At 42.0% G+C, this 27609-nt stretch overlaps 1 protein-coding gene across 1 annotated transcript; it reads right to left on the reverse strand.

Moving 5' to 3' along the window:
* Positions 1–133: 133 nt before the first annotated feature.
* ARPC2 (actin related protein 2/3 complex subunit 2) lies at positions 134–26683 on the reverse strand. Its single transcript, XM_087819598.1, has 10 exons — positions 26602–26683; positions 19037–19071; positions 17403–17515; positions 13905–13950; positions 10776–10962; positions 10055–10148; positions 5184–5310; positions 3564–3664; positions 3141–3241; positions 134–590 (listed from the first exon to the last, which is right to left on the reverse strand). Exons 1-10 carry the CDS (start codon positions 26673–26675, stop codon positions 566–568), a joined length of 903 nt encoding a protein of 300 aa, XP_087675724.1. The 5' UTR covers positions 26676–26683; the 3' UTR covers positions 134–565.
* Positions 26684–27609: the final 926 nt, after the last annotated feature.

The raw sequence follows: 27609 nt of genomic DNA on the forward strand, positions 1-27609 counted from the left end.
AGCTAGCCATTCTCTCTAAGGTGAAGGCTGAGGGGCTTTTGAACCTAAGGTTTTCCAGCTCAGTCTGCAGGTTCACCTTCCTCTGTCTCCTCTCTTTTGGACTCACAGTCCAGAAATCCAGCAAATTCTCAAGTAAGATAGAAAGATTTTCTTTATTAATGACCCCAACCGTATTTCTTTAGATACAGGAGTTTTGAACTCAAATACTCAGGAGAAAACAAGTTAAGATTGCATTATCCTGCAACTCATTACCAGTAACATATTGCAAAGCAAAACAGCTTGGAAGGAGGGGGGAAGGGAAGAGGAGTGAGGGAGGGGAGAGAAAAGGAATTAAGTTGATCAAGTGGATTTCTTTTTTTTTTTTTTTTTTTAATTCTTGGGAACTATGAAGTCCTTGCAAGCACAGCTCGTTTCTGCAGATTATTTTCCAAACGTGTACAAAATGGAACCAAAATGGAGAATCCCTTGAGAACCTGAAGAGGTGCAACATTAAGAGCTACGTTTATCCAGTAGCAAGTGTTCCAGCCTTCAGTTGCCAGCTGCTTCCCCTTCCTGTTCCCAAGAGTTAGCGGGATGAAAACGTCTTCCCCCTTCAAAACAGAGAGCAAGTGTGAAGGCTAATTTTGGGCTCACCTTTTCTTCCACCCACACTCCTGGACTAGGGATGGGATCCCAGAGGCACGAAGCACAAGGTGGAAAGGTCCCACCCGCTCTTTCTTCCTACTGAATACTGTGGGGTACCAGGAAATATCTGTGTAATAAGCCCATGAGGACGTTAAATGTACCAAGTAAAGAGGAGGATCATTTGTCCACAGTTTCTGGATGGCCTAATCTACTTGCATTTCAGACTGGGCTCAAGCCTTTTCCTGGTAGAGTGTTCAGGATCCTTCTACACAGCTTATACCTTTTTGAGCAGCAGAAGGCAGTTCCATTTGAAATCTTTCACCATGGGGGCAGAATGACCAAAGAAGCAACCCTCATCTACACTCTGGGTTACAGAATACCTGCCCGATTTTAGGCTTCTGAGTCGTGGTGTCCTGTTCCACCCAGTATTCCCCCAGAAGGGCCAGCTTTGGGAACAGGTTGATTCTCAACGACAGAGTATTTGGTAAAGCAGCCTGGAAGCAAGAGCTGAGAACTACAGGAAATTTTTCCTGCCCTGAATGTCTCACCCACCCCAAAATGAAACCGTATTTTATTACCCTCCACCTCCAATAAAAAGCTCATGAGTATTTGATTCTGTCAGAGCACTGTGGGGTGCTGAGTGATGGTTTGCTACTGATCCAGGGCCATTTCCCGCAGCAGGCCCGCCACCCTATTACACGCTGTTCATGGTTCTGCAGACCCCTCCCATCCTGTTGTACCAGGGAGTGTGTGTGTGTGTGGGTGGGGGGGTGTTTCTCCTGCACAGCTGAATCAGTTAACTCCTACCCACCCTTGGTAACATGATCTTGTTTTGGGGATGGATGTAATTGTCTGCCTCCCCCTTCTTTCTGGGGCCCATCTCTGCCAAAGAGAGGACAGAAAAAGGCAAAGCTGCTCTTTAAGTCCCAGGGAGGAGGTTTATGGGCAGTTTATTCATTTCAAGGACTCATCCTCTCCCAGTTCCCCCATTAGGAAAGGGAGAGCGTGCCCCTCAGACAATTGCACTCACTTTGCAGTGACTCCCAAGAACACCTGTTGGCTGTGTAATAGGATGGGGGAGGACTGTGGGAGACACTGGGCAATGGCTGCCTAGTGGTCTCATCTCCTGAACAGACAAGCAGTTGTGAGACGCAGGCAGCCCCATGACTACCTAGATATGATGCCTGGTGTTTGGTGTGTGACAGGCTGGCCTAGTCAGGCTTCCTTCTGCTGTCCCTAGCTGCTTGTTCACCTCCTGGGCACTACTTAACTGCCTTCTCTCCACTACGTCCTGAGAATGGCACAAAATTGGCTGTCTAACACTGAAGGTCACCAAAGTGGTGCCTGGTGAGAAAAGCACTCCCATGGGAAGCGAGCAGGGAAAGAAGTGGAGGTTGTAAACTCCAGGATGGAAGCATGGTTCTGAAGGGGCAGCAAGAACACGTGTGTCTCAGCACTTATACCCTCTTCTGCCTCCCCTCACTTTACGAAAGGCCACAAAGCTGTAGAAGGAATGAGGATGCCATTTTGTTTCCATGGTACCTGGATCTCTCTCTAAGCAGAGGATCTAGTTACAGGCTGAACACCACTCCTTAGGCTCTGGGCAGGAGGCATAGAGCTACTCCACAGAAAGGCCTCTGGTACCAATTTCCTAGTGAGATGGGAAATCTCTATAGCATTTGCTTAAAGAAGTCAGGGGTGACTTTAACTGCTATCTGATGTTTCAGAGGCTGAAAACCCTCTGCCCAGGCACATAAGAGTCAGATACCCCTCTCATCCTGTCAAGTGGCACCAGAAACTAACTTGGTAGAACAGACCTCTCATGCCAGAGGAGGGAGCTTGAAGCCTCATGCACACCACACCTACTAAAGGTTACCTGCAAGAGTACTGGTTGTTGGCAACTACACTGGCAGTTAAGGGGCATATATAAGCATCTATTACCTTATCTCAAGAGCAGGATTGACTAAACTTCACCAGAATTAGAACCAAGGCCTGGCACCTTGCACAAAGACCTAAATCTCTAGGCTCTGGATCAAGAGGCCTCTCCTGCACAAGCTCACCATTTCCATCCCTGATAAATTTTGCTGAGAAGCAGACCAGGAAAAAGAACACTGGAGTGTGTGTGTTTCCAGGCCTATTTACTCAACTAAATGTTGGTGCAGAAATTACTCCTTCTCTAGAAAGACCTTAAGGAGGACCAGACTGACCCTCTCAACTCAGTCCCAAAGAGAACAGCTTATCTGGGTAAAAAGGTCCCTTTGTTTTTTTTGTAGCTGCCATTCTTCTAGCTCACAAACACGTGAAAACAAGGAAACCCAGCCCTGCCCATTCAGAACTGAAAACCTGTTCATCCAATTTTTAAAAAGCCTGTCAGGTAGCTTTGGCCCAACCCTGCTGCCTCACAGTAGCTAACTACTGCCCAGACACCTGAAGGGCCAGGCTACCAGACCCCACTATTTCCTGCTCAGTGAGCTCAGGAGAGGAAGGTGGTCCTGCTGTGGACCTGCCCTACTCACGTGATTGTTTTCATTTCTTTCTTCTCGGCATCTGGGCGTGCACGGTTCAGCACCTTGAGGAAGTCAGATGTTTTTGCCCGCATACGTGTGTGAATATAGGCCTGGGGGCAAACACAACGAGTACTGAAGCAGAGTCATGTACTAGAAAGATAGTTTTGCTTTCATTAGAAGTCATCAGGGAGGTTTGGAAACATACACCCTGGGATTGACACAGGGCCTTGCAGGGAAGCAAGAGACATATATCCATCTCTCTGCTATGGGGAGTGGTTGGGGAGGAGATGAATAAACCAAGATTTCCTGAGCCTCTAGAACCTGCTTAAAGTTCATAGCAACAGCCTGGACTACAGGATGACTTTTTGTTATCAGCTCTGGTTGGAGAGAATGACCAGAGCACAGGAGCCGAGATGCTGCGGCTCCTCTTACCTTAGAGCACTTGATGTGGTAGTGCAGGTAGTCCCGGAACGTGTGGATCAGGTTGATGGTGTTGTCTCGAGCACTGGCATTGGTGTGACGAGGGAACAGCACTGAGGGTGGGGGCACAAACAAGGAGTCAGCGTGTAACACCAATGCCAAAGGGCGGGAAGACCAGTAGCCCAGTCAGCTCCCATCTCCTGCTTAAGTACAATCCACTTATTTCATCCTGCCCAGGCTGTCAGGGTTTTCTCCTGGAGATGAGGAAGGGAGCAATCATCCCAGATCTAAGTTTTGTAGCTGTGCACTCCCAAAATATGAAAACCCTGCTTGCCACATGCCCACTAGCTCCCGCCTCTGCAGCTCAGCAATATCTTTGAAAGGTGATACTACTATCTGCTAACTTTGGAGTAAACACTTTACCTTAAGAAATCAGGATTAGGAAAGAAAGTCTGCCTGTCCTATGTCCTTGGTGCTGAAGCAGAGTAAGCCTTCAGAGAAACTAGATTCCAGACAAGACCCTGTGTTCTTGTGGCAAAAACCTAACACTAAGGTATAAATAATAAGGATTTGAACTCTCCTGATGAGGACAGGCAGAAGGGGCTGCATTGGATGGGGACTGAGAAAAACTCGTCCCATGGCACTGACCACCTGCAGACCTGTGCAGGCACTCAGCCTTCTGCACTTGCACCCCCAACCCCCCTTGGCTTCTTGAATTCTATTTCCTGTACCTACTCTACTCAGTGGTCTCACCATGAGCAAATCCTCTGAGTATAAAGTTTTGCTGAAATGAAAAGGAATGCTTCATAAGAAGGGTGGGACCTGTGTCAATGTTCCCTGAAAAGAAGTGACTACCAGGATAGGAAAACTACACTGTACAAAATCTAAGATGCTCATGACTGTAAGTTTACCACCAGTTTATGTACCATAGATAGATATGCTGCCAGTTAAACTGTGATATGCCATGAACTGTAGGCTGCATCCCAACCTCAAAGATAGTACCGTGAAAAACCCCCACAAGTGTAGCTTAGATTTAATGAAATAGGGTAAATCAACTCGCTCATCACCAATAAACCAGTACACCTTTAGCACTGAGGTGAATGAAAACTTCACAAAAGGGGACATTTTAGTGTCATCAGGTACAGCATGTGCGCACACTGTTATTCCAAACTGTCAGCTCTAACAATGAGCTAAGTCAGCTCACTAGGCTGAATGAAGCAACTACAGGCTGGGAAGACCTGAATTTCTTCAGTGGAAAAGTGGAATAAATGAATCATGGCTGGAGCTCCAGTCTAATTCCAAAAAAACCCCCCTGAAAATGCCAAATGACAGAGAACTCCCACCCAGCTGCTCAGCAATGCTTAACTCCCAACACTTGACATCAGAGGCTACCTTTTTCCCTTATGATTTAAGAAAAACAGGAAAAAAGGAAGATGACTTGACTACTGTACATGACCTGTAATTAGTGTCTTGTGACACCCCTCCTAATCATGGCAATGGCAACGGAAACAACTGGGTATGCCTGCTTTTGCCCCCCTCCCCCCTAACATCAACAAAGATCTGTCAAAGTGAGGCAGTCTGTAGTATGAACACATCAAAGGCACACAAACACGGCAACCCCACCCTGCTTACCGAAGGTAATATAGCCAATGTTGTCACCCACAGCAGCATCAGTGTCTTTCAGCTCCAGAGGAGGTTCCCTGTGGCTAAAGAGGACCTGTGGGGCTGTGTGGCTGGCTCTGCGTCCTTCTTTGAACTCCTGACAGGACAAAGCAAAAAGCAACCACAAGAGAATCTGGTGTAAAATGAATAGCAACTTATGCTATGGGGTTTGGGTGTGACCTTTGTAGCCCTGTGGACCAGCAGATGGCTAAAAATCAGCTATGCCTAATGTGGGTTACTGTAAGTGCTGGCTGCTGTCAATGCACTTCAGATTCAGAAAGGAGAGATCCAATATTCAAAATGTGCTGAAAGCACTGTTAATCCTCTCCCTTTCCCTTGGCCTGGAGTGTTGCAGGTGACAGTTACATCTGAGACTAAACAGATGACCAATTGCAAAGCACTGGGAGAACCAGATTACGTTTAAGATAAGGGTAACTGCTTAATAGTTTTTTTTGTTTCGTTGTGAAAGAGGTGATATTTTTCAGAAAATCTTTAAAATTTCTGGATGAATGGAATCTAAGCTTAAGCTTTAAGTCTTAACTCATTTTATCTTTGCATATAAAGCCCCTGATGAGCTGACCAATTTTTCATCACTCCCCTCACCCTCATCTGCACTTCTTCCAGTCCCATGAATACCACACTTTCTCTGGGCTCTGGGTGTTAACACAAGTCTTGTTTCACTGAAATATCTCAGATCCTGTTCTATTTAGAATTCATCAATCAGAACTTTAGATGAAATTTAAGCTTTTCTTGGGGGCAGAGAAGACAACAAAGTTAAAGAAACTGAGTTGTCTTAGTGTTCACTTAGACAAGGGGGCCGTATGACATGAGAAATGAAAGCCTGATATTTTATTCTGCTTCTTGAATGGCCCTGGACTAAATAGCCATCATGCTGCATCATCATCCCTACCCATCCTTATCAAACTACAGCAAAATGACTGAGGATAAGACAATCAGCCATTCCTTCTCTGTTTCAATCTCCAAATCTCAAGCTTTTCCAATCCATACATTCTTGTGTAAATAAATAACTGATACAAGGCATCCCTGTTTCAACTCAGATCTTTAAGAACTGAACTAGATTTTCCAGCAATGCCAGTTAAGAACAGGTGATCCAAGTTCACTAGGACTGATGGCAGAGGGATAGAACCAAGGATTTATCAAGGCCTGAGTTTTATGAGCACTAAAAGCATGTTTAAACAGCTGCTCTTCTACGGCGCTCAAATATGACCTCTTTTATAACGCCATCTCCAGCAGCCTGGGGCAACTGGCTGCTCTCTCCGTGGGTTTCCCATGTCTTTTCTACAAACCTCTATGATACTGCAGTATTCATTAATGCAGTTGGCTTCCCTGCTGGGCTCTGAGTTCCTCAAGCCAAGGATCCTGCTATATTCCTCTCTAGCTATTCCTCCGTCCTTCAAAGAGGCTGTCTAGCACATGGATTGCTGAATGAAAGAAAGCACTTCTACCCTAGCTGACTAGTATCATACACTGTAAAGGAAGGAGCAGAAACTATGTTTCCATTTGGAGGGAAGAAAAATACACATTAATCAGCAAGCCTCCAGCAAATTAACGGCAAAGGAAGGATAACACTTGAGGAGTTCTAATGCCTAGCCTGGGATCTCCGTGGAAAAATAAGTCAACATAGCTCTGTTAGGTTAGCTCCCTTTTGAATTTTGTTCTCCAAAGGAAAAATATTTGGAGAGCCAGAAAAGGAGTCAAGATCATTCAAAATGTAAATTCCTAAAGCAAAACTCCTGATATTGTCCATCTCTAGAAAACACCTTTCATTCTGCAAAGGGGCTGGGAGGTTTTCGAACTTCTACTGATTTTACTCTTCAGCCCCAGGGGAGAAAAGAGAACAGATAATAACTGTCTGCCAGCATTTTCTTGTGTTCAGTAACTTCTTGAAGGCTCCAATTCACTTATAATAAATGTGGCATTCACATCCAGATGGAGTACTTATCACCATTTTATTAGTTCTGTATATAGAAAATAGTACATTTAAGACTTAACAAATGAGTACTTCTGATTTGGGAATATCCTTTAGAAATCTCACATCTTTCTCTTTGGTTCTCTCCATCTTTCATGTTATATACCAGGAAAAACTCCAAACAGATAATACGAAGATTCATGTGTAGAATGAAACGGTGAAAATTCTAGAGAAACAATACAGGTCAATTTCTTTATAACCTTGAAGTAGGGAAGGAGTTTCTAACTATGACTCAAACTATGTGTAAATAAACTACTTCTGCATGGGGGTTCCCACAATGTCTCACGACAAACTGGAAAAAAAATTGCAACTCTTATCAAAGACAAATGGCTAATCTCCCCCATATATAAAGAAATTGAGAAGATCAATAACCCAAATGAAAAATGGGTAAAGAACATAAAGAGACATCTCACAAGAAAAACAAAAACCTTCAACATAAGATGATTTGACCTTGCTCATAATAGGATACCATTTTTAACCTATCAGACTGATAGAAATCCCAAAGTCTAACAACACATTCTGGAGGAATGGGCAGGCTAATACATTCTAGGTGGGAGGAAAAATGCTACCACCTCTGTGGAGGAGAGTTTGGCAATATCTACCAAAATGACTGACTTTGGCTCTGTTCCCAGGGCAGGAAAATATCCTATAGATATAATCGCACATGTATACAGGTAGCAAGGGTTCTCAAAATAACATCTTCACAACTGCCTAAAAAGGCAGGTCGTTTGTGTCTTGTCCCTAAACATACAGAAACCAGTGGTTTCTATTTAACTTTTCTCAGTTACCGACTTTAAGATCTAATAATATGGAAAAATTCTAGTTTACTACACTCCATCTCCAAAAGTGTTGTACTTCTTGTTTCTCACGGAATAAGCATTAAAATGATGACATCTACAAGACGTTCTCTTTGTGGGCATACATCAGTTTGTACGCCCAGAAAGCTAACACACCAAAGCCAAGCACTAGACCATTTGTGTGAATGGGGACTGGAAACTCCCTATCTTTTTTTCTACAGACAGTAAGCATCCCTCAGAGTCTGTCTGCCAAATGACAAAAGCAGGAATTGTGTTCTGACCAGGCTGGGAGTGCATGCTGGCATGGGAAAACCCACTAAGGCCCACAGCAAGCAGACTAGTGACCACGAGGGACTTCAGTGTCCCAGGTCACAATGTTCTGTGCCAGACATCCACTGTTCTCCTTTCTCCTAGAAATTTAAAATAACCAGGCCCAGGAAAATGCTCAGAGGATTTTTAGGGAAAACCCCAGTAAAGTCAGTTTAGGTTTTTTTATGGTCATTTGAAATAAGTTACCCCCGTCTTTGAATTTGGAGGGGGAGGCAGGGCAGATGGCTTCCTGAGCATAGCTTTTTCACATTCCCAGACACCATATGTGCCTATATGGTGCCAGGCCAGTCACTAACTGGAGATGCTGTCAGCGCAAAAATGCAGAGACTTTGTTTTCCCTTTTAGAAAAGCCCCCTACCACATGTACTTTGAGGGAAGAGTTTACATTCATACATGAAAAAAGAATACACAGAATTCTCAGAAGGAACAAATCTGCACTACACTCTCCAAGATAAGATCTGTTTAAGTATAAAAAGCAGCTAAGATGTCGCCTGGAATAAAATGGAACAAGATCGGTAAAAACCAGCCAAATCCAAATATATACGTCATAGCTTTTAAAATTAGTTCCCTGCCAGGATTTACCCTCATTTCTGTGCTACTGCATTTAATTCCTGTCAATTCTGCATAAAAACACATTAAGTGCCTGTCTAGAGGCTTACATTTTGGACCCAAGAGATACACACACACACACGTGTGTGTGTATATGTATGTATGTATATGTACACAAACTTACACACACACACACACACACAGAATTTAGTACTCTCAAATGCTGGAAGTATCAATATTCCAATTTTTCTGCATAGGAACTCCAAAATTAGAGTTTCTGATTCATTAGTCTAAAAACAAAAAGCCATGACAGAGGGATCAAACAGATCACTTTTGAAGATTTCCCTAGCCACGTAATAAAGTATCCTCACTATATTAAGCACAACTATCTTTCAACTCTATTTGGCAAAAAAGATTCTGTCCCAGAATTCTTAAATCTCATCACCTTGCCAAGGAACAGAAAGAACATACACAAGTTTCTTTAAAAATTTAACCGCTGTACTAGATTTTGAATGGTGAGCCATCTCAGAAACAACCAGCCTGGATACCACTTCACCAACGAGTTCTCATGTCCTAGTGCCAGCAACTGGTTAGCAGAGAGCATGACAAAATCCACAATGGGTGTACTGTATCGGACTCAGAAATCCAATGACAAACTGTCCTGCTGCACCCCACATAGACGAGCTTCTTGTGAGGGACACACTCTATGGTGACTTTGATCAAACTCAGGCCAATTCTCTTCACTATCAGTTCAACAGCTCTATCCTATTATTGCATTATCTACGATTTATGAATTTTCTATAGGCTCCATTCTGAAAAGACTTTAGGACTAAACCAAGTCAATAGATCTTGCCAGAATTCTGAGGAACAGAAGAGGACAGGAAGTGTGACCAAGCTTTAAATCAAAGACCCCCATGGCAGGAAAGATGCTTAATGTTTTAGTCATATTGTTAGTATGTTTAATACTCAAATCACCCTCTTGTCCTGTCCTGCAAAGGCTAAAACCAGTAAGAAAAAGAAAACATTCAGTGAGTTTGGTGGGGGCTGTTTAATTAAATCTTCAATAAGGTTCAGCATCAAAGAACTGCCAGTTCTCTCTTCTAAGCCTATGGTGGGTTTTGGTGCCAGGGTATAATCACCACACATGGTCTTGCCCCAAGATGCCCACTTCATACCTGCATGAACACCTTTCCAATGACCACGTCATCGTCATCCTTAAACACCGTGCTGAAGACTACTGTGACTCTGTCCTTTTTAGATTCAACGTACCTGAGGGGGACAAAATCCATGAGAATAAGTACAGAATCACACAGACGTTCTGATCTATAAGTAAAGTAGGAGGGTAGAGTCATAAATCCCTTAGTTCATAAAACAAGGTGTGCCCAGTGAGACTAAATAGTAATGGCCAACAAAGTTTATATAATAAATGCATGGCCTGCGAGCAGCAGGAGATGAAAACCACAAAATGTTATTAACTTTACCCATATGGTATGAAATGAGGTCTAGAGTTAGTGATTCTCTGAACTGCACTTTAAAGAATTTATTTCTTTATATACAATGAAATTCATAGTATGAAGATGATCTAAGAGTTGCAATAACACAGAATCTATGGTCACCCTCTGCCTGATTATCCGGGCTATATTACTGAAGAGGACTTAGAACAGTGGTGCCTTAAAGGAGAGCACTGGATTCTCTTTTCATCTTTTCCAAGTTTCAATATCTGGAGACTAGGGAAGTGGTCCCCCTAGTCCCCAAATCATACATCCTGGCTCAAAGAGTTGATGAGGAAGACGCTTTCACGGGTTCACAAGAGTCTAAGGTTTGACCTAACTGTATGTCTTTGGTAAGTGCATGCGACAGCCACACCCAGGCTTCAGGACCAAATTCTATACTTACATAGTCTCATCATCCCTATAATGGATAACTGCCCTGTTCTCTCCTTCCTTGCCCTCTTCTTGGAACTGGAAGTATTTCTCAAAGACAGACGCAAAACAATTTCGTTTCAACATGCCAGCCTGATGTACAATGGAATCCTTGGACGCAGGCAGATTTTCAAGGTCATATAGCAAAGAGACATTGTATCCTGGAGGGGAAAAAACACCCAGCAGTTATACTATTTAAAAACAAACAAACAACTTTCCAAGTTGTAATGACATTTTATTTTGTCTCAATGATCATACTTTTAATCCTGGTAGAATGTTGTCCATTCTCATCTATTTCATAGGACAAATGAGGCAAAATCAAATCTCAATGCTTGTAACATTACTGTAAAAATATATATAATTAAATGCTAAGCATAAACCTGAATCAATATCAAAGATGACTGATTACAAACAAGGAACAGGAGGTAGTCAAACTCTGGGCACACTGACTAGAAATACAGTGCTCCAGGCACAGTTATGAAGGAGACTGTATATACCATCAAGCTATAATGAGCTACATTTTTCTCTGAGGTTTAATGTGGCAAGTGCCAACAAGCTGGGTAGCTTTCTGATAATAAAATATACCTCCTTATGTGCTATTGCAAATCCTTTGTGGAAGGAGGAAGGATATGGAAAAATCTAGAAATCCAGTGGCTTTTATTTGTACACATTGTAAAATTTTCAATGTTTTAAAATATTTTACTTCATTTGATCTCCATAAGAATTCTTTGAAGCAGGCATGTCAGAGAGTCATTCTCATTTCAGAGGGAAAAAGAGCCTCAAAAAGGTAAAGTGCCATGACAAATGCATGATAGAGAGGTAGAGGCTACTCTATTTTGAACTGAACAGAACTGGATCCAAATCCTGGCCTTGCCACTTTTGTGACCTTGGGCAGATTGCTTAACCTCTACAATTCCTGCATCTGTTAAAAAAAAAAAAAAAGTGTGGTGAGATGGGGGAGACTACTGGGAGACTTAAGAGAAAGTACAGTATATTTAAAGTGTCTGGAAGACAGTGAGTCATCAATAAATAAGGCAGGACAGGACTGAAATCCAAGTCTGCTGATCACTACACTATCATGGCTCCTTACAGCATACTGAGTACGAATTACAGCAAACAAGGCTGGCACACTTGATTATACAATGAAATGATTAATATGTGCCCAAATGCCTACAGATGATTTTGCAAGAATATCTATCAGTACATCACCGAGGATCATTTCATATTCTACGTAACTGATGGGAATACTTTACCAGAACTGCACAGATTTCACACTGCCAAATATCTTGAACCTTTAATTTTTCCCAAGAACATTCCTGAGGTCTCTGTTTTTTGTTGAGTCTATCCTCACTGAGAGCATGGGCTATCTAAATCTTGGTTCTAGATAGTGCTTAGCACATTTTTGGCTCTCCAATATTAAATAATATCAAGTATTATTCCATTTTAGGGACCCAAAAACCAATAAGCAAACAGACTACAGGATTAGATTAAAAAAGAAAATATTTAAAGTTGAGGTTTGCTAGTTTTAAGAGGCCAAATAAAACAAACTAAATAAAACTATTGCTGAAGTCAGAGTTTAAGTAAGGCTTCTGATATGATGAAAAGAACATACTAAGGACGAAGAAAAGTAAAAAATCTCGTACGGCCCGCTGAGTTTTCCAAACTTGCCCAGATAAACCCATAGAAAAAGAAGAGAGATACTATTTTCACACATTTTGCACTGGTATGAACACAAGGTCTGCAATCTCACAGTGTCTGCACTTTAGCAGGAAGTGGGAAAAGGCCCAGGGACAGAATCATAAACTCTCCATGTTCTACTCTGATTGTTCTGATAGATTTTAGGATCTGAGCTATGACAAGCACGCTCAAGAGTTCCTACAGTTTTTGTTTTAGTTTTGTTTCTTTCTTTCTGAAACTCCTTGATTTCTCTTAAAGTCTACAGTGTTATTTACCTTTTAGTTTTTATTTCTGTGATACACTGGTACCATCAATTTGGGGATTAACACATTTCAGTATTCTTTATGGACTGCAGTTAAAGCTCCCATCCACAAATACTCCTAGTAACAAGTTACATTCCAAAGGCACCTTTCTGTATTTGATATTTTGTTTCCAGAGCAGAATACAGGAGACAGGGAAAGTATTCTAAGGGGAGTGGTGAGGCAGGGCCCTGTTGCAAGAGAGGAGAAAATATGCTAGCAAATGTAGCTGCTGTTAAAAGGAAGGGACAGACATATCTTCCTTCTTAAAACAATATGCTAATCCTGGCACCATGGTAACAATAGTTGAGTAACAAACATTATGCTCAGTCTCACTACCTGGTCCTGACTATGGGGCCCGTTAAATGCCTCAGAATCTGAGATGATAACTTAGTCATAGGGACGAAAATACTGTTCAGTTTTTTCCACTTTAAACTTCCTTTAAAGCCGTATAACATAGCTATTCTGATCAAAGATGGCCATTTTTGTTACTTGAAGATGTGAGAACAGTTGTGAATATTCTTTTTCCTTCTCCAAATGTGCTGTGTACAGAAAGGTGTTACTAGGGATTGGGGTAGGACTCAATACTTGCTTGGTCTTCTCAAAAGGCAAACACAAAGGGGACTCTGGATAAAAGATTAAGAAAGAGTTAACTGGCCCCTTTGAGTAAATGTTAAAAACACACATCAGCTCAGCTGGCGTGGCTCAGCGGTTGAGTGTTGACCTATGAACTAGGAAGTCACAGTTCGATCCCTAGTCAGAGCAAATGTCGGGTTGCGGGATCGATCCCCAGCAGGGGGCATGTAGGAGGCAGCTGCTCAATGACTCTCATCATTGATGTTTCTCTCTCTTCCTCTCATTTTCTCTCTCTGAAATCAATAAAAAACCCGTATTTTAAAAAAACAATAACACACACATCAATTCTGTACACCACACTGTGTACCATTATTGGGCAATGCAAAGCCCCTTAAAAGCTGTTTTTATGGAGAGAGTTGAAGTGGGAACTGAGCTCACACAGAAATATTTGCAAAATAATAGTTAAACAAAATCCTTTGGTTAAAAAAAGCACAGTACAAACAGGCCAAGTTTCCTTCCATATCATTTCAGTCACGTACATTACTACATACCTGATTCTGGATTTACCAAGAAACTCCCATACACTCTCTTCAGTAACTAGAAAACATAAAAACAAATATATTAATCCAAAGGCCATGATAATTTCATTATTTTTAAAGCACTGTATTTGCCAAGCTTCTCCTAAGCCAGCATTCTTCCTTTCATTTGGGGGATGGGAAACTGGATACAGAGGGGGAAGCAGATTTATGAGAGTTACCAAGCAAGTCACTCACAGAACTGAGATTAAATCCAAAAGGTTAGTTAGTGTAGGATCTGTTTTTCAATCAAGGCTCATCCTTTACTCTTTTAGGACTTGGTCACACCCGTATGTGTCAGATCATACACTGCAGGTAATCATCTTTTTTTTCAATAGAGCAAAAGGACGCATGCCAAGTGAGTATAGGTGATGATAGTTATCAAGTAAGTACCCGCCAAACCACTAACCCAGGTGAATGGAGAGAAAACCAGAATTGTTGGAAACTGATTCCAGTTAGCTTGCTTATTTTGCATGCTTTAAAATTATTTAGATCACCAGCTTTTTATAGGCAAAAGACAATGGATTATTGAATCTTAGCCAGTCAGTTATACTGGTGGGTCCACAGAAGACTGTACTCCCTAAATGTCTTTTCCCCCAAAGCAATACTTCCTGCTGGCTACTTTACAGCTTTCTGGAGTCAATGATAAAACCTTTTTACATCTTCTTATTTTTCTGTGCTAGTGAGACTGCTTCACCTGGTAGAAACTGCTCCTAGGCTAACGTGGTTTAAGAAACCACATTTTTACTTTGGAAGGAATAGTTCTGACTTAATGTTACATGGGACCACATTAAGCACTAAAAAGGCAGCTATTTGGAGACAGAAAAAGTAAGTATTAAAGCCACTAGAATTTAAAAACCTTTTTGGTATTCTGTAGTTTTTATTATGTTAATAGGTAAAACCAGACATGGCTTATTACTAACCCTCATTAGGGAGGGGAGGTGTCATTACTATTCCACAAGAAGGTAAGACTAAGGTCAATATACTGTCCTGTTGATTGCTGTGGTCTCAGTGCCATATATCCATATACTAGGATATGCAATAAATAGATGTGAGTGAATATCAATGTTTATCTTCTAATCTTATTTTCAATGTACTCTCTAGATATTAAAAAAATCAGCAGCAAACCATATATTTTATGTCTCATTTAAGAAAATTATCACATGGCAAGGTTCTCTGTGCTCCCATTCTTAAGTATTCTTAATATTCCACATATTTATTTAACTATTTTCCTTTAGCTGGAAGAAATTCTCAATCCTCAAAACTCAGCTGATAGAGTAGACCTCAAAGCACGAATCCGTGATCATATCGGTTTGTATAAAGACAAAAGATAAATAATGCCACATATGGTTCCTACTTGGTGACCATACAGCCACTGTGAGGTATCTCTTTCACAGAAGAGGAACTGAAGGGAAGAGGTCCAAGGTCACAGAGTTTATTGGTGGCAGAGAGTTCTGACCTTCAGGTGTTTTATATACCACTTCTCCTAATGCATTTGGGGGGGGGGGGAGTAACATACACATCCCATAAGAATCTTAAGTAGCACGCTGCTCCTGAGCTACAATTCTGTACTATGTGTACTATTGGTATTTGGAGGAAGGGGAAATCAGATGTGGGAGAAACCACAACCCCTAAGATTAAGTTTAATTCCAGGCTTACTAAGTTAATATTCTGAGATCTAAGAGGTTTTTAGAGCCAAATTTATACCATGTTCAACTCCTCTGCTCCCTCCCCTTGGCCAAACCAGCCAATGCTCCAGTTTATTTCACTTGCACTTTTAACTATGATTCACTTTTCAATTTGTGCCCACTCTTTCAACCTGGCACCAGGAGATGGGTATAGGCAACCTATCAATCATCCCCATCAGACCTTCCTACCCTAGTGACAGAGGCTTTCTGCCTTGAAAAAGGGCCTGTGACTAAGTAACAAGCTTCCTGTGGTTATCACAGGCTGGTCACTGTTTAACCAACCCAGGGAGCCATTTACTGTGCACTCTGCTCCAACACTGTGAATGTTACCCACTCCACCCACTTGAGTGGGTGGGGTTGGTTCTTTGACCCTTGTGGTAGCTCTAAGAATAGCAACGTGTTCTAGCGTTCCACTGTATAGAAAGCACAGACTGGAGAGGAGATTTAAGAAATCTAGCTTAATTAACACTTCTTTCCCTTCCAAGGATTATTATTATTATTGCATCTAGATCTTTACAGGAAGGACTGCCTAGGGAGAATCTGGTTGTCTATTCAGTTGTTTAACAATTCTTTTTAGGTACTTATTTTATAAGCAGGGCCACTTTAATAGCCACTTGTTTCTTCTTGCTCTTTATCTGGTAAAGAGAAGAATCTGCTATTATCTTTTTTATAATGTAATTCTTTATATGACTAGATCTTTCTCCTGAAGCTTTTCTTTTCCAGGTAAAATAACTATGAATACAAACTCTCTATACATTTCTTCTTTCTTTGAACTTAAGAGGCAAATCAGAAAAGGTTTTGACTCTTCCCTTGAATTTATGGGGCAAATCAACTGCATATGGATAACTAAGGTAAGTGACTGCCTAGGGCTCTTGGTATTGTTTGATTAACATACAATTTTAGTTTTTAAATAAAAAAATTATTGAAATTTTGATCATGTTCTTTTGCAAACAGTCTTTTCATTACATAAATTTTAAATAATCAAAAGCTACTATTCTTAATAAGAAAATGGAAATGACTGTATCTTCATTCACCGGATTAAGGAGAACCTAGCTTGTTAAAACTAAAAGATATTTGAAAACTGATTCAGGAACTGAGTCATACTTCCTGCTTTGAGACCCAACCACAATGTGCGCAAACTAGTGTAATAGAATTTTCTTTCTTCCATAAATGGCTCTCCCCAGAGCAAATATAGTTCAACAGGAACCAAACCTGCTACTTTAACTATTGAAAGAAGCCAGTGAATAAGGCATGGCCACTAAGAGTTTCACAACGCATGCACATCCTTTCTTATTTCCCCTAAGGCAGTCATAGAAAAGAAGAGATGCTTAAAGAGGCCAGCTCTAAAGAATATTACATTTAAAAATTTAAAGGAAGATTTGTGTCTACATTTTCAGAATGAAAAATTATGATTATAAACTTTAAACAGGCCAGAATGAATATACCTGCTTGACACTGTTATAGAAAAAGAACAGAATCCATCTCATTCTTGTGATAGCCATTTTTGCATTGGTCAAGAAAGAGCATTCTTTGCTACGTTTTTTGAGAACTAAAGTTGTTTTTGTTTTCAATGGTTAGGGAACATCTTTATTTCTCTAGAGTAAAAAGCAAGCAGGCAAAGCCAAAGCCTAAGAGCTCCGGGTTAGGTGAGCTAGCTGTCCAGAGTGGCCAGTGCCAGTAGGGGGGAATTCAGTGCTATGGTCTTCTCTGAGTTGCAAGTTGTCAACAAAAGGTTGCAAGTTTTCTGAGTTGCAAGTTGTCAACAAGGAAAATGATGTGGACTTACCTCATCAGCACCATGTGCCTGAAGTTCCTTGTAGAATTTCAAAGAAATACTGACCATCACTTTTGTTTTGTCTCCATTAGGATTTGAAATATGATAGAGGACCCCATCAAAATCTATGAGTAAAGTAAGAGAGACTGCTTAACTCGGGATTGGGGAATAATACCTCAAAGCACCTGTCTGGTGCAGGCCAGAAGAAAGTCCCTCTTACAACAAGGCATGGAAGTTAAATGGCATTTATTTTATTTTATTTTTTAAATATGTCTTTATTGATTTCAGAGAGAGGAAAGGAGAGGGAGAGAGAGAGAGAGACAGAAACTCAATGATGAGAGAGTCATTGATCGAGCCCTCAACCCGGGCATGTGCCCTGACTGGGAATCGAACCCCGATCTCCTGGATCCCAGGTCGATGCTCAACCGCTGAGCCACGCCTGGCCGGGCTAAATGGCATTTATTTTAAATCCATGTAGGCAGTCAGCAGAAACACTGGGATAGAATTGTTAAGTACCCATCTCTTTGCTCTTTTCTAAAATTACAAAGCTATCCTTACCTTAATCACAGCTTGGTGCTGGAAATTTCTTTTTTAAAACTTTTATTGTGATATATTTTAAACATGTATTAAAGTAAAAAGAACAATATTATGAACCCCTATTCCCATTATGTCTTTAACAACTATCAACATATGGCCAATCTTGTTTTATTTAGACACCCTTCCCCTCCCAATGATTTATTCTAAACCAAATCCCAAACATCATACCACAAATATTTTAGAATGTATTTCTAGTAGCACTTAAAAAACAAAACAAAAAAATAAACCCACCACAATACCACTGTAATGCCTAAAATTTTTAATTTCTTAATATCAAATATCTATTCAAGTGTTCAAATGCTTCCTTAAAGAAGTTTTTCTTAATACCGTTTTATTATTTGAATTTGGATCCATATAAGGCCCACATAACTGCATTTGATTATCCCTTAAGTTTTTTCTAATCTATAGGCCTCCTCTCTCTTTGGCTTCTATCTTCCTGCAGTACACAGAGAACTTACCCTATGTAGTTGCTGAAACTAGGTGGTGACTGCCATCTCTTTAAGGAGATCTAGCATTCCTCGCCAGGAGGGGATGGGGAGTGTGCCTGCCACCAAGTCACAGCACGGCAGAGCTGCAAAACGTCTTCCAAGATCATCTAGTCAAGTACCCTCATTTTATAGAGGGTGGTTGTATAACTCAAAGTTCACACAGCAAGTGAGTAGTATTGACATTTAATTCTTTGCAGGGACTAGAAAGCAGTAACATCTCTCTCTGACTTGCTGAGTAGGTCTCTGCATTTTCGTGTTTTCCCACTACTCTAGTTCTAGGCAAACTGAGATGATGGCTACTTGAAGATAATAACTTAGTATTTCAAAATTAAAAAACCTTATTTTGTACCACAAAATTAAACCCAAACTTCTAAGATATTGGCAGGTAACTTTATATTGTTCAATAAATTCATAAAATAATCATCTACGATAAAGACCTCATAAAGACTCGACAATTTAAGAGATAGTACCCCAAATGTCAAAGCTTGTTTTAGGAACAATTTTGTTTTCTATTTTTTATAGTGTGCCTTCTCTTTAGAGGATTGAGATAAAGACACTTACCGGCAAATGTTACTTCTACTGCTTCTGGTTTGTTTCTGCAAAACAAAAGTCCCTTAGTTAAGATAACTGTACTGCTGCTTGCCTTCAAGGGAACTTGCAAAGGCTCCTGCGCTTTATTTAAGATCAGACCACTGTATCAATCTTATGCTTACTGCCGATCTGAATACACAATTTTCTCATGCATCTGAACCTTTGGATATACTTAAGGTGGAGAATAGAAAAAGGAAGCAGGACAGATAATAGCTTGTTTCCAAGCTTATGTGGAATCTCTGTTGTGGTTGGTGCTCACCTTCAACTCTGAATTCCTTAAGATCATGATATACACGTTTGTGTATGTGAACCACAAGATGCCATCTTTTGGTCAATGCCTCCCCCACAGGACAGTAGTGATGGAGGTAGTACATTCAGCAGGAAAACTGCTAAATAGAATATAGGATGCTTTTAATTTAGTTAAAGTAAAAGGATGCTTTCAGGCCATAAAACAAAACAGAAAGTGCTTTCTATTCCATTTCAAAGACAATATGTAAGTCCTCCTACACATCTTTCTTTCTCTCTTAAATCACCAAAGTACTCACCACTCTCCTTCATGAAGCCACATCTTACTGGTTCTACCCTAGTTTTGTTTTGTAATTCCAGTGCTGTACTTCCATAGAAAGTATAGCACAAAACAACATTGTGAAACCACTGAGAACAATCAGCACACCTGTTTTCCAACTGTAGCTTTTTCATCAGGACCATATTTTCAGACAAATTAATACCCATGCCTCTATTGTCTGACCTACCCATCCATAAAATGGGAGAACACAAGTGATACTACCAACCTCATAGAACTGCTAAAGATAAAATGAGAACAGACATGAAAGAACCTATCATGGAAGGCACTGACAGCCTAATGCTTTCTGTGCACTTCCCAGCTTAGCCTGGTACACGGACTTCTATTTGATAAATACTACTGAGTTATTACCTAGAAAGCATGACATACATCCTGGCTATAGACAATAATGGTCAATTAACCCCTAGTGAAAGCTACTTTACATGCTCTCCCCACTTCTCAAATGAAACTGTTTACCAGCTAGCTACCACTAACTCAAATCACTAACTCAAAACGATTCCACTTTGTTTTATGGGCCAGTAGACAAGATAGACACATTTTCACACTTATTCTTGCCTAACTTGCTCAGGACCTCACTGCTCCCTCACCTGTAAAAGTAACCAAGACTGAGTTGCCCTCCAGGGTTGCTGGGAAATAATGGAATATATAACACAGTTTATGACTGCTTAAAATAGCTGCTGCAGAAGCTAAACAGTACCTTGCAAGGAAACTGGTTTCTACTGAGCATACGTTAGCCCTGTTGAAAAATCAATTCATACAAATCACATACAAAGTTCCACCCTTTTTTTTTTTAAAATTTTATTTTTGTTTAAAATATTACAGATGTCCCTTTTTCTCCCCAATGACCTGTCTACCCTGCTTCTTGAAAGCCATCTATACGTGACTTAAAAAAACATTCTGGGTATCTCTAAGAATGGAAGCATCAACTGGTTTATGAAGAAACAATGAGTTCAGAATATGATGAAAAGAACTAGGTGAAAATTTAAATTGATCTTTCACTTGAAACTGTAGCCAACAACAAAGGCAAGGAATGGCCAACAACATTCCTCACCTCTAGAAAAGAACAAAGAAGAAAGAAGAGCATTTTAATCTATGGTTCATTTGAATGAGATATTTAGAGGCTGAACAACAGGAGGAAGCACTGAAACATACTTTCCTGGAGAAGGCTGGCCATGCCAGAAAGGGTGGAGGGTTTATAAAAGTCCACATTGCATCATATAATAAGTAAGTGGGGGTGGTTTAACTCACCCAATGAAGGACTGAGTTCCTCACTCTCCCACTTCATTAACAGACCAGAAGAAATCAATCATCTTAGGGTTCCAAGCTATAAACATTTTGACTATGAAATTTTACATTTCTCCACGAAGTTCCCTGAGCACAGATCCCCAGTGGGAGAAGTCACCAAGATCTATGCTAAGTGGTTTGCTGAGTGACTTGAGAATATTTGTCAAATCACTGCCATTAATATTTTAGTTTACTATTTATGGCTGCACAAAAGGTTGCAGAGGAGAGACAGGCTGCAGAGAGAGCATTAGGCCAAAAAAGTCTGCCAGAGAAGACACCTGGGAGTTAAGAGGTCTGAGAACTCTGTGCTTCAACTCCGTACTGAGTGTGAAATATCCCATAATAGGATCTGTCTCAATTCCAAGGCCAGGTGTTTGTTTACTCCTGTGGTTTAAAAAATCATGGAACAGAGGGGTGCAAGATTGGTCTGGGGAAAAGTGTACCACTTAACCGTAACAGGCTAAATAGATAAATGGTTATTTTCTGTTCTACCATCTGCTAAAGTTTCATATAGTGGGGCTGAGTTTATTCACAGGAAAAGCAAGTCTTTCAGAGTTGACTGTTCAACACAAGTTCTATCACCTACTGGCTATGTAACCACAGTCAATGTTACTCAAATGTCGCTGAGCCTCAGGTTCCTTTTCTAGAAAATGGAGATTAAAACACCCACCTCACAAGGTTGTTGTGAGCTCACTGAGATGCTATGTGTACAGCAAAGTTTCATAATCAGCGTCTTATGACTAAGTTATAGATATGCTGAGAAAACGATCCCCACAGTCCTTAGGGAAGTCCAGTGGCAGGACCTTGAGGCTAGACCATTTACCTAAATTTAGCAATCTGTGTGTGACATATCATAAGGTCAGGAATCACCAGTGCTGGGTGTGCCTGCACAATGCTTGGTATATATGTCTACTCCTCCACAGCTCCCAAGAGCCCTAGTTTTCTCCATTGTAAATGGGAACTGCTATCTGTGACAGTGCACATCTGAAATCAAATGAAGCCATGTTATAGCTTATAGCAAAGTGCCTAGTTCACAGAAGGTGATCAATAAACTAGTTTTTCTTCTAGGTGATGTCAAAGGAGGCCAGGCTTGAAGCCACAGCTGGGAGAGGTTTTGGGATTTTGGTAATTCCTAGAATCAGCAATGGATCAGTACAAGGAGAAATAGAACTATTAGCATCAGACTGTTGTAATGTCTGGAATCCTAGAACAAGCCAGCTGAAGAAGTCCTCAGGATTACTGACTGGACAGCACAAGACATTAAAACATATTAAATTCATTCAGTTGGATTTCAAGAACTATAAAAAAAACCTCCTGCCCTGCCGGGCACGGCTCAGCAGTTGAGTGTTGACCTAGGATCCAGGAGATCGTGGTGCGATTCCCGGTCAGGGCCCACGCTTGGGTTGTGGGCTCGATCAATGACTCTCTCATCATTGATGTTTCTATCTCTCTCTCTCCCTCTCCATTCCTCTCTCTGAAATCAATAGATATGTTTTAAAAAACAACAACAACAAAACAACAACTCCTGGCAACTGTATTATTCAATCTACTTTTCTCATTAAAGATTTTGGAGTTTTTATTGCCAAATGTATCCAATTCCCTTTGGGCACTTACTTCTCTCTTCTAGTTATCCCTTCCATGAACTGAATTAAAGGAATTATTGAAATCTGCTCACTATCTTACTACAAAGGTTTTTGATCATTTTTCCTTTAAGTCCTTTATAAGCCCCCCATCATGTTTTTTGAGTAAAGCCTACAAAAATAGACCATATTAGGTAAGAGGTGGCCCTACTCTCTGCTAAAGCAGTATCTCAAAATATGGAGCAGCGGACCTAAAAGCCAATCCACACAATTTCGGAAAAGTGATAAGCTCCTAAAGAAAGAATCATTCTAGGTGGCTTCAGCCACTCCTTCAAGAAAATATTTACTGAACTGACAATTATATATACAGTGCGTATGCCAGGGCAGGGGTATGTGAGATGACTAAATTGATAGACTCTACCCTGAAGGAATCATCAGTTGGTGGAGTGTAGCTCTGGGGCTTTATGACCAAAGCAGCCCCAGGGAAGCCAGAGGACAGGCAGCAGTGTGTAACTATAATGACCTGTAAAAAGACCAACCAGATCTTTTTAGCAAATCAGTCACTACATTCCAGTTCTTCTAAATGCTTGAACAATGTTCTAATTCCAAGTCATTTCAAACCAGTCTGTCTCTCTGAGGACATACGCAGCATATTTGGGAATGAGGACAAGGTATCAGCAAGATTTAATTTATTCCTTTCTCAAATATTTCCTCCCACAGTCCTCGCCCACCCCAATTGGCAATGCTTGCTTATTGAGCTTCACTCCCCCTCACAGAACCACAGCTCCCCACAATATGCAGAAGGGTGGCAAGGAGCCAGTTCGCACTTAAAATCAACAGAAATTTGCATCTGACAGCATTTCCTCAATCTTGGACCCCAGACTCTAGCTAAGTTGACAACCTAGCTTCTGAGGCTGAAAAGTTCTTGGTGTGTATAGAGTAACAAAAGAATTTAATTTGCCAGATTACTTCTGCTTTAATTGGGGGGGGGAGGGGTCTGGGTAAGAATTCCTAAATGAAAAGGCAATGCTGTTGACAAGATCTGCACATGAGGTTATTTGCAGTGTTGAGTATAGCTTTTTAATCAGTCACATTTTCTTAGTTTGTAGGCTACTAGGAGGACAACTTACTAATAATTATCATTTTGTGAAGATACATGAATCATTCCAATAAGCCACTCTCCCAGGAGCGTGGTAGGAAAAAATAAAAAGCAATTTGTTTGGAATGAATCTTAGGCTTTGTTGGAAATGCCTCTAAATGAAAATGTTATCATGACCAAATGTATTCTTAAACAGCTTAGATGATAGGACTGCTTTACCCAAAGGAAATTTAGACTTTTAGCAGGATTTCACAGGCAAGAAGACCCAACAGGATGATCTGAGATGCATCATTTAAAAAAAGATCAACCTCAAAAGGAAAGTTTTCTGAAGTATATGTCACAGAACTGTTTTTGAGACTAACTCATGCTTACATTTTCAGTAGCTGGAAAAGTGCTGTCCATTAGAACATCCTGCAAAAATGGAAATGTTACACATCTGTGCTGTCCAAATACGGCAGCTACCAGCCACATGGGCAACTGAGCACTAGAACTGTGACTAGTGTGAGGAACTTAATTTTAATTTTATTTCATTTTAATTCTTATTTAAACTTAACTAGCAACATGCGGCTACTGGCTATCGTACAGGACATCAGAGTTGGACGTTTCACTCTGGAAAGGGTGAATCTGAACCATAATCTTCCCAACTGGTTTGCTCTGAGAAGAGTAAAGTAGGGTGGAGCTGACCTCTCCAGCAGGTTTCCACACAGGTCAAGCCTTTCAGATCTCCACGGTTTCTCCTCCAAGCTACTTCCTTTCCTTAATGTCTTTCTCTGATTTTCACCCCAACACATCTCACCCCTTAACTAACTTTGCCAATAGGCTCTTTCAGAAAGCCCCCGTTTTTTTTTGCTCCTGCTGGTGCTGAGCACTGGTATATTCCCATACATGTTTATGATTATCACACTAGTTATCTTTTGCTGGAAGTTCTGCCCTAGGCATGCGCCTTGATAAATACTTAACTACCTTACTGTTGCCTCACCTTACCTGCATGCCTGGAAATTCACACTAGGGTGTTACATGTGCAATCCCAGGAAAGCCCTACCCCTAAGCCCAGATATCATGGTCTCTTTTCAAAGTTTTCAAAGTGCTTTTCAGCAGAATATCCTTTGAGCCTGCTTATTTAAAGTCACATCTCAAAGGGAAGATGGGCCAAAATAAAAGCCAAACCTTGCTGCTCAGTACCAATACCCAACACTGCTACAACATATACTTTGTAAGAAATGCCCTAGAGGTTCCAATGTCTTCCAGACTTGAGTGACTACTTTAATACCTCTAAAATGGTTAGTTGCTCTTAAGAGTAATTGTCTAAAAAGAACAGTGCTCGAGTTCTGCATAATGGGCTACATTTTGGACTCACAAGTTATTAACATACAAATAGATGTGAACAGACTCCCACACTACAAGGCATGCCCCTACTTGAAAATGCACCAGCTTATAACCACCTAGGTCTCATTTCTTTACTAGTCTGGACTTGAGAAGGCACTTAAGATCAGCTGTGAAAATGCAGAAGTTAATTAACTTCCTCTTATGTGCCACACTGCTCTAAAAGTAGACAGCAATCACGCAAAATAAGACTCTGAGCTGATTCCTTTCAACATGTAAAATGCAAAGGAACTGGTAAGTGGAGGTTTAAGACAAGAAGTGAGTTAGCCTAAAATATAAGCAACAGCAGCCCCTGGCAGGAAACAAAGCTGCTGCTTACTGTATGTGTTACTTCAAGGAAAGCTGTGCTTTGTTTTACAGATAAAAATCTATGGCCTTACAAGAGATAGGAGACACAATATATTCAATTTAAGCAGTGGGTTGGAAGTATTTTCTTTTAATGCTTCCAAGCCACACTTTCATATGACCACTCAGAATTTTCCTTCCACTAGTCCTCTCCCGTCTATGGATCTCCAAGCACAAACTTTCCTATTACTAGTTTCCAACTCACCAGAAAAAGTTTACACTTATTTCCTCAACTGTGCAACCAAAATGTGAAGCCCCATTGTCAAAGATGGGGAAATGAGGCAAGGGACTAACCACAGGGCACCAAAAATTAGAAGCAAAACTCTCTGGCCCATGTTTTAAAAGCAAAGCAGCTTTGGGGGAGGAGGCTGTCTTCTACTGATTCTCGTATTTGACAGAGAAGGCTGTCTTGGAAATTTGCCCAAAGCCCACCTTTAAAAAAGCCAATGGTAAAAAAGGTTAAGACCTTTACAGACTGAAGGCTTTCAAGTATCTACCTGGGCCAGGACTGCCAAAGAAATCACAGACCAGGGGGCTGGTATAAGAACGTAAAAGATAACCAGATAAAGGCTAGTGGGTGGGGAAAAGAGAATGAGAACCTAAGAAGAGAGATAAGGAAGGGGTGTGGATGGGAAGACTATTAGCTTTGCTTGAGATATATGTAACAGAATGGCCAGTGTCTCTCACTGTAGAATTCAGGAAAGGGAAACTAGAGACTGAATTTTTCCAGCAGCAAGGCTGGGTCTGCTTTCAGTCTTCTCTCCTGCTCCTTTAGACGAAGAGCTAGGGGTGGGGAGCGAGAAGGCTGGTAAGGATTTGGGCCTTCATCTTCTTCCCTCCTCCAGCTCTGGGAATTCCTGAAAACTTCCAATCCAATCCAAGCGAGCTGTCTTTGCGTTCAAAACAATGACGGGCACTACGGAGGGAAGTGGTCCCATGCTCCCAACAGAGGGCAATGGGACCCTCCAGTTAGAGTTCCGGCCCAAGCTGCCCTCAAGTCCCACAGGTCTCCTGCCCTTTAGCGAGCACACTCCTGTCCACTCACTGCTTCCGCATCCCTCCTCTGAGCCTCTCCCCAAGCACCTCTGCCCCTCACCCCACCGCACCCAATCGCCTCCCACGTCTACTCCGCCGGGGCAGTCCTCGCACCCGGCCAAGTCCTCCATCTCTTTCCTCCATGCCTGGGTGGGCTGAACACTGGGCATTAGCAGGGGTGAACTCTGCCTCCCTCGCCACCCTCCGGCCCCGGGGACGCGCTCACCCGGCGGCCGCGTTCTCGAACTTGAGCGCGAGCGTCTCCTCGATGATGCGGTTGTTCACCTCCAGCAGGATCATGGCGGCGGCTGCCCCGGACAGGGGAAGGAGAAACAAGGGCGGGTGAGGGTGGGAAAGGGAAGGAGGGACACAGGGAGCGGCCCTGCTGCCCCCTGAGGAAGGGTCTGGGTGGGGTAGGAGGTTAGGGAAGAAGGGGAGAGGGACCGGGGTGGGGGTAAGGGGAATATCCACACACTGGCCCGAGCACGCACTGACTGTGGAGACACCCACCCACCCACCGGACCGACCTGGCCCCAGAAGCCTGAACCCGCCCGCCGAGCCGCCGCCGCCGCTGCCGCCTCACCCACAGGACCGGTCCCCGCCCAGCCCCCGGCTCTAGCCGGCCACTTCCGCTCTCACACCCACTTCCGCTCGCCGCCAGGACGCGCGGCCCCGCGGCGCCATGTCGGTTCCGACCCCTCGTGCACGCGCACGCAGAGAACGGCGGCTGCGCCTGCGCATGCGTGATGCCACCACCCGTTCCAATTTCCTAAAACCCCTGAAGCCCAGCCCCAGGAAGTCGTCTAGCCCGCTGCGGTGCCCAGGCCCGCGCGGCTGCCAGCGCCTCCCTCCCGCTCGCTCGTCCCGGAGGACCTGCTCCACCCTTCCGGTCTTGTCATTTCAGAGACCTCGCGAGGAGCTCGCCGTTGTCATCTACCAGCCGGCTTCTTTGCTCTCAGCTCGCTTTTCGTTGGTGTGTTCCTTCCCATGCCACACTAATGTCTGTCCCAGTGGCACACATTTCTCCGACGAGTATTTTAGCGGGTTCCTGCTCTGTGCTGCGGATACAGTGGACAAGGTCCTGCCCTAATGGAGCTTATAGTCTGGTAAAGGAAACAGATACTAAGCTCTTAATTGTATAACTAGAAGTTGTTACGAAGGGTAATGAAGGAAAGGAATGAGAAGTCATCTAGGTGAAGAGGCAACCTGGATGGGCCTCCTTCGGTTCCTGTCA

The sequence above is a fragment of the Miniopterus natalensis genome, chromosome 8, assembly GCF_054644295.1.
Source record: "Miniopterus natalensis isolate mMinNat1 chromosome 8, mMinNat1.hap1, whole genome shotgun sequence".
In the NCBI taxonomy this organism is placed as follows: Eukaryota; Metazoa; Chordata; class Mammalia; order Chiroptera; family Miniopteridae; genus Miniopterus; species Miniopterus natalensis.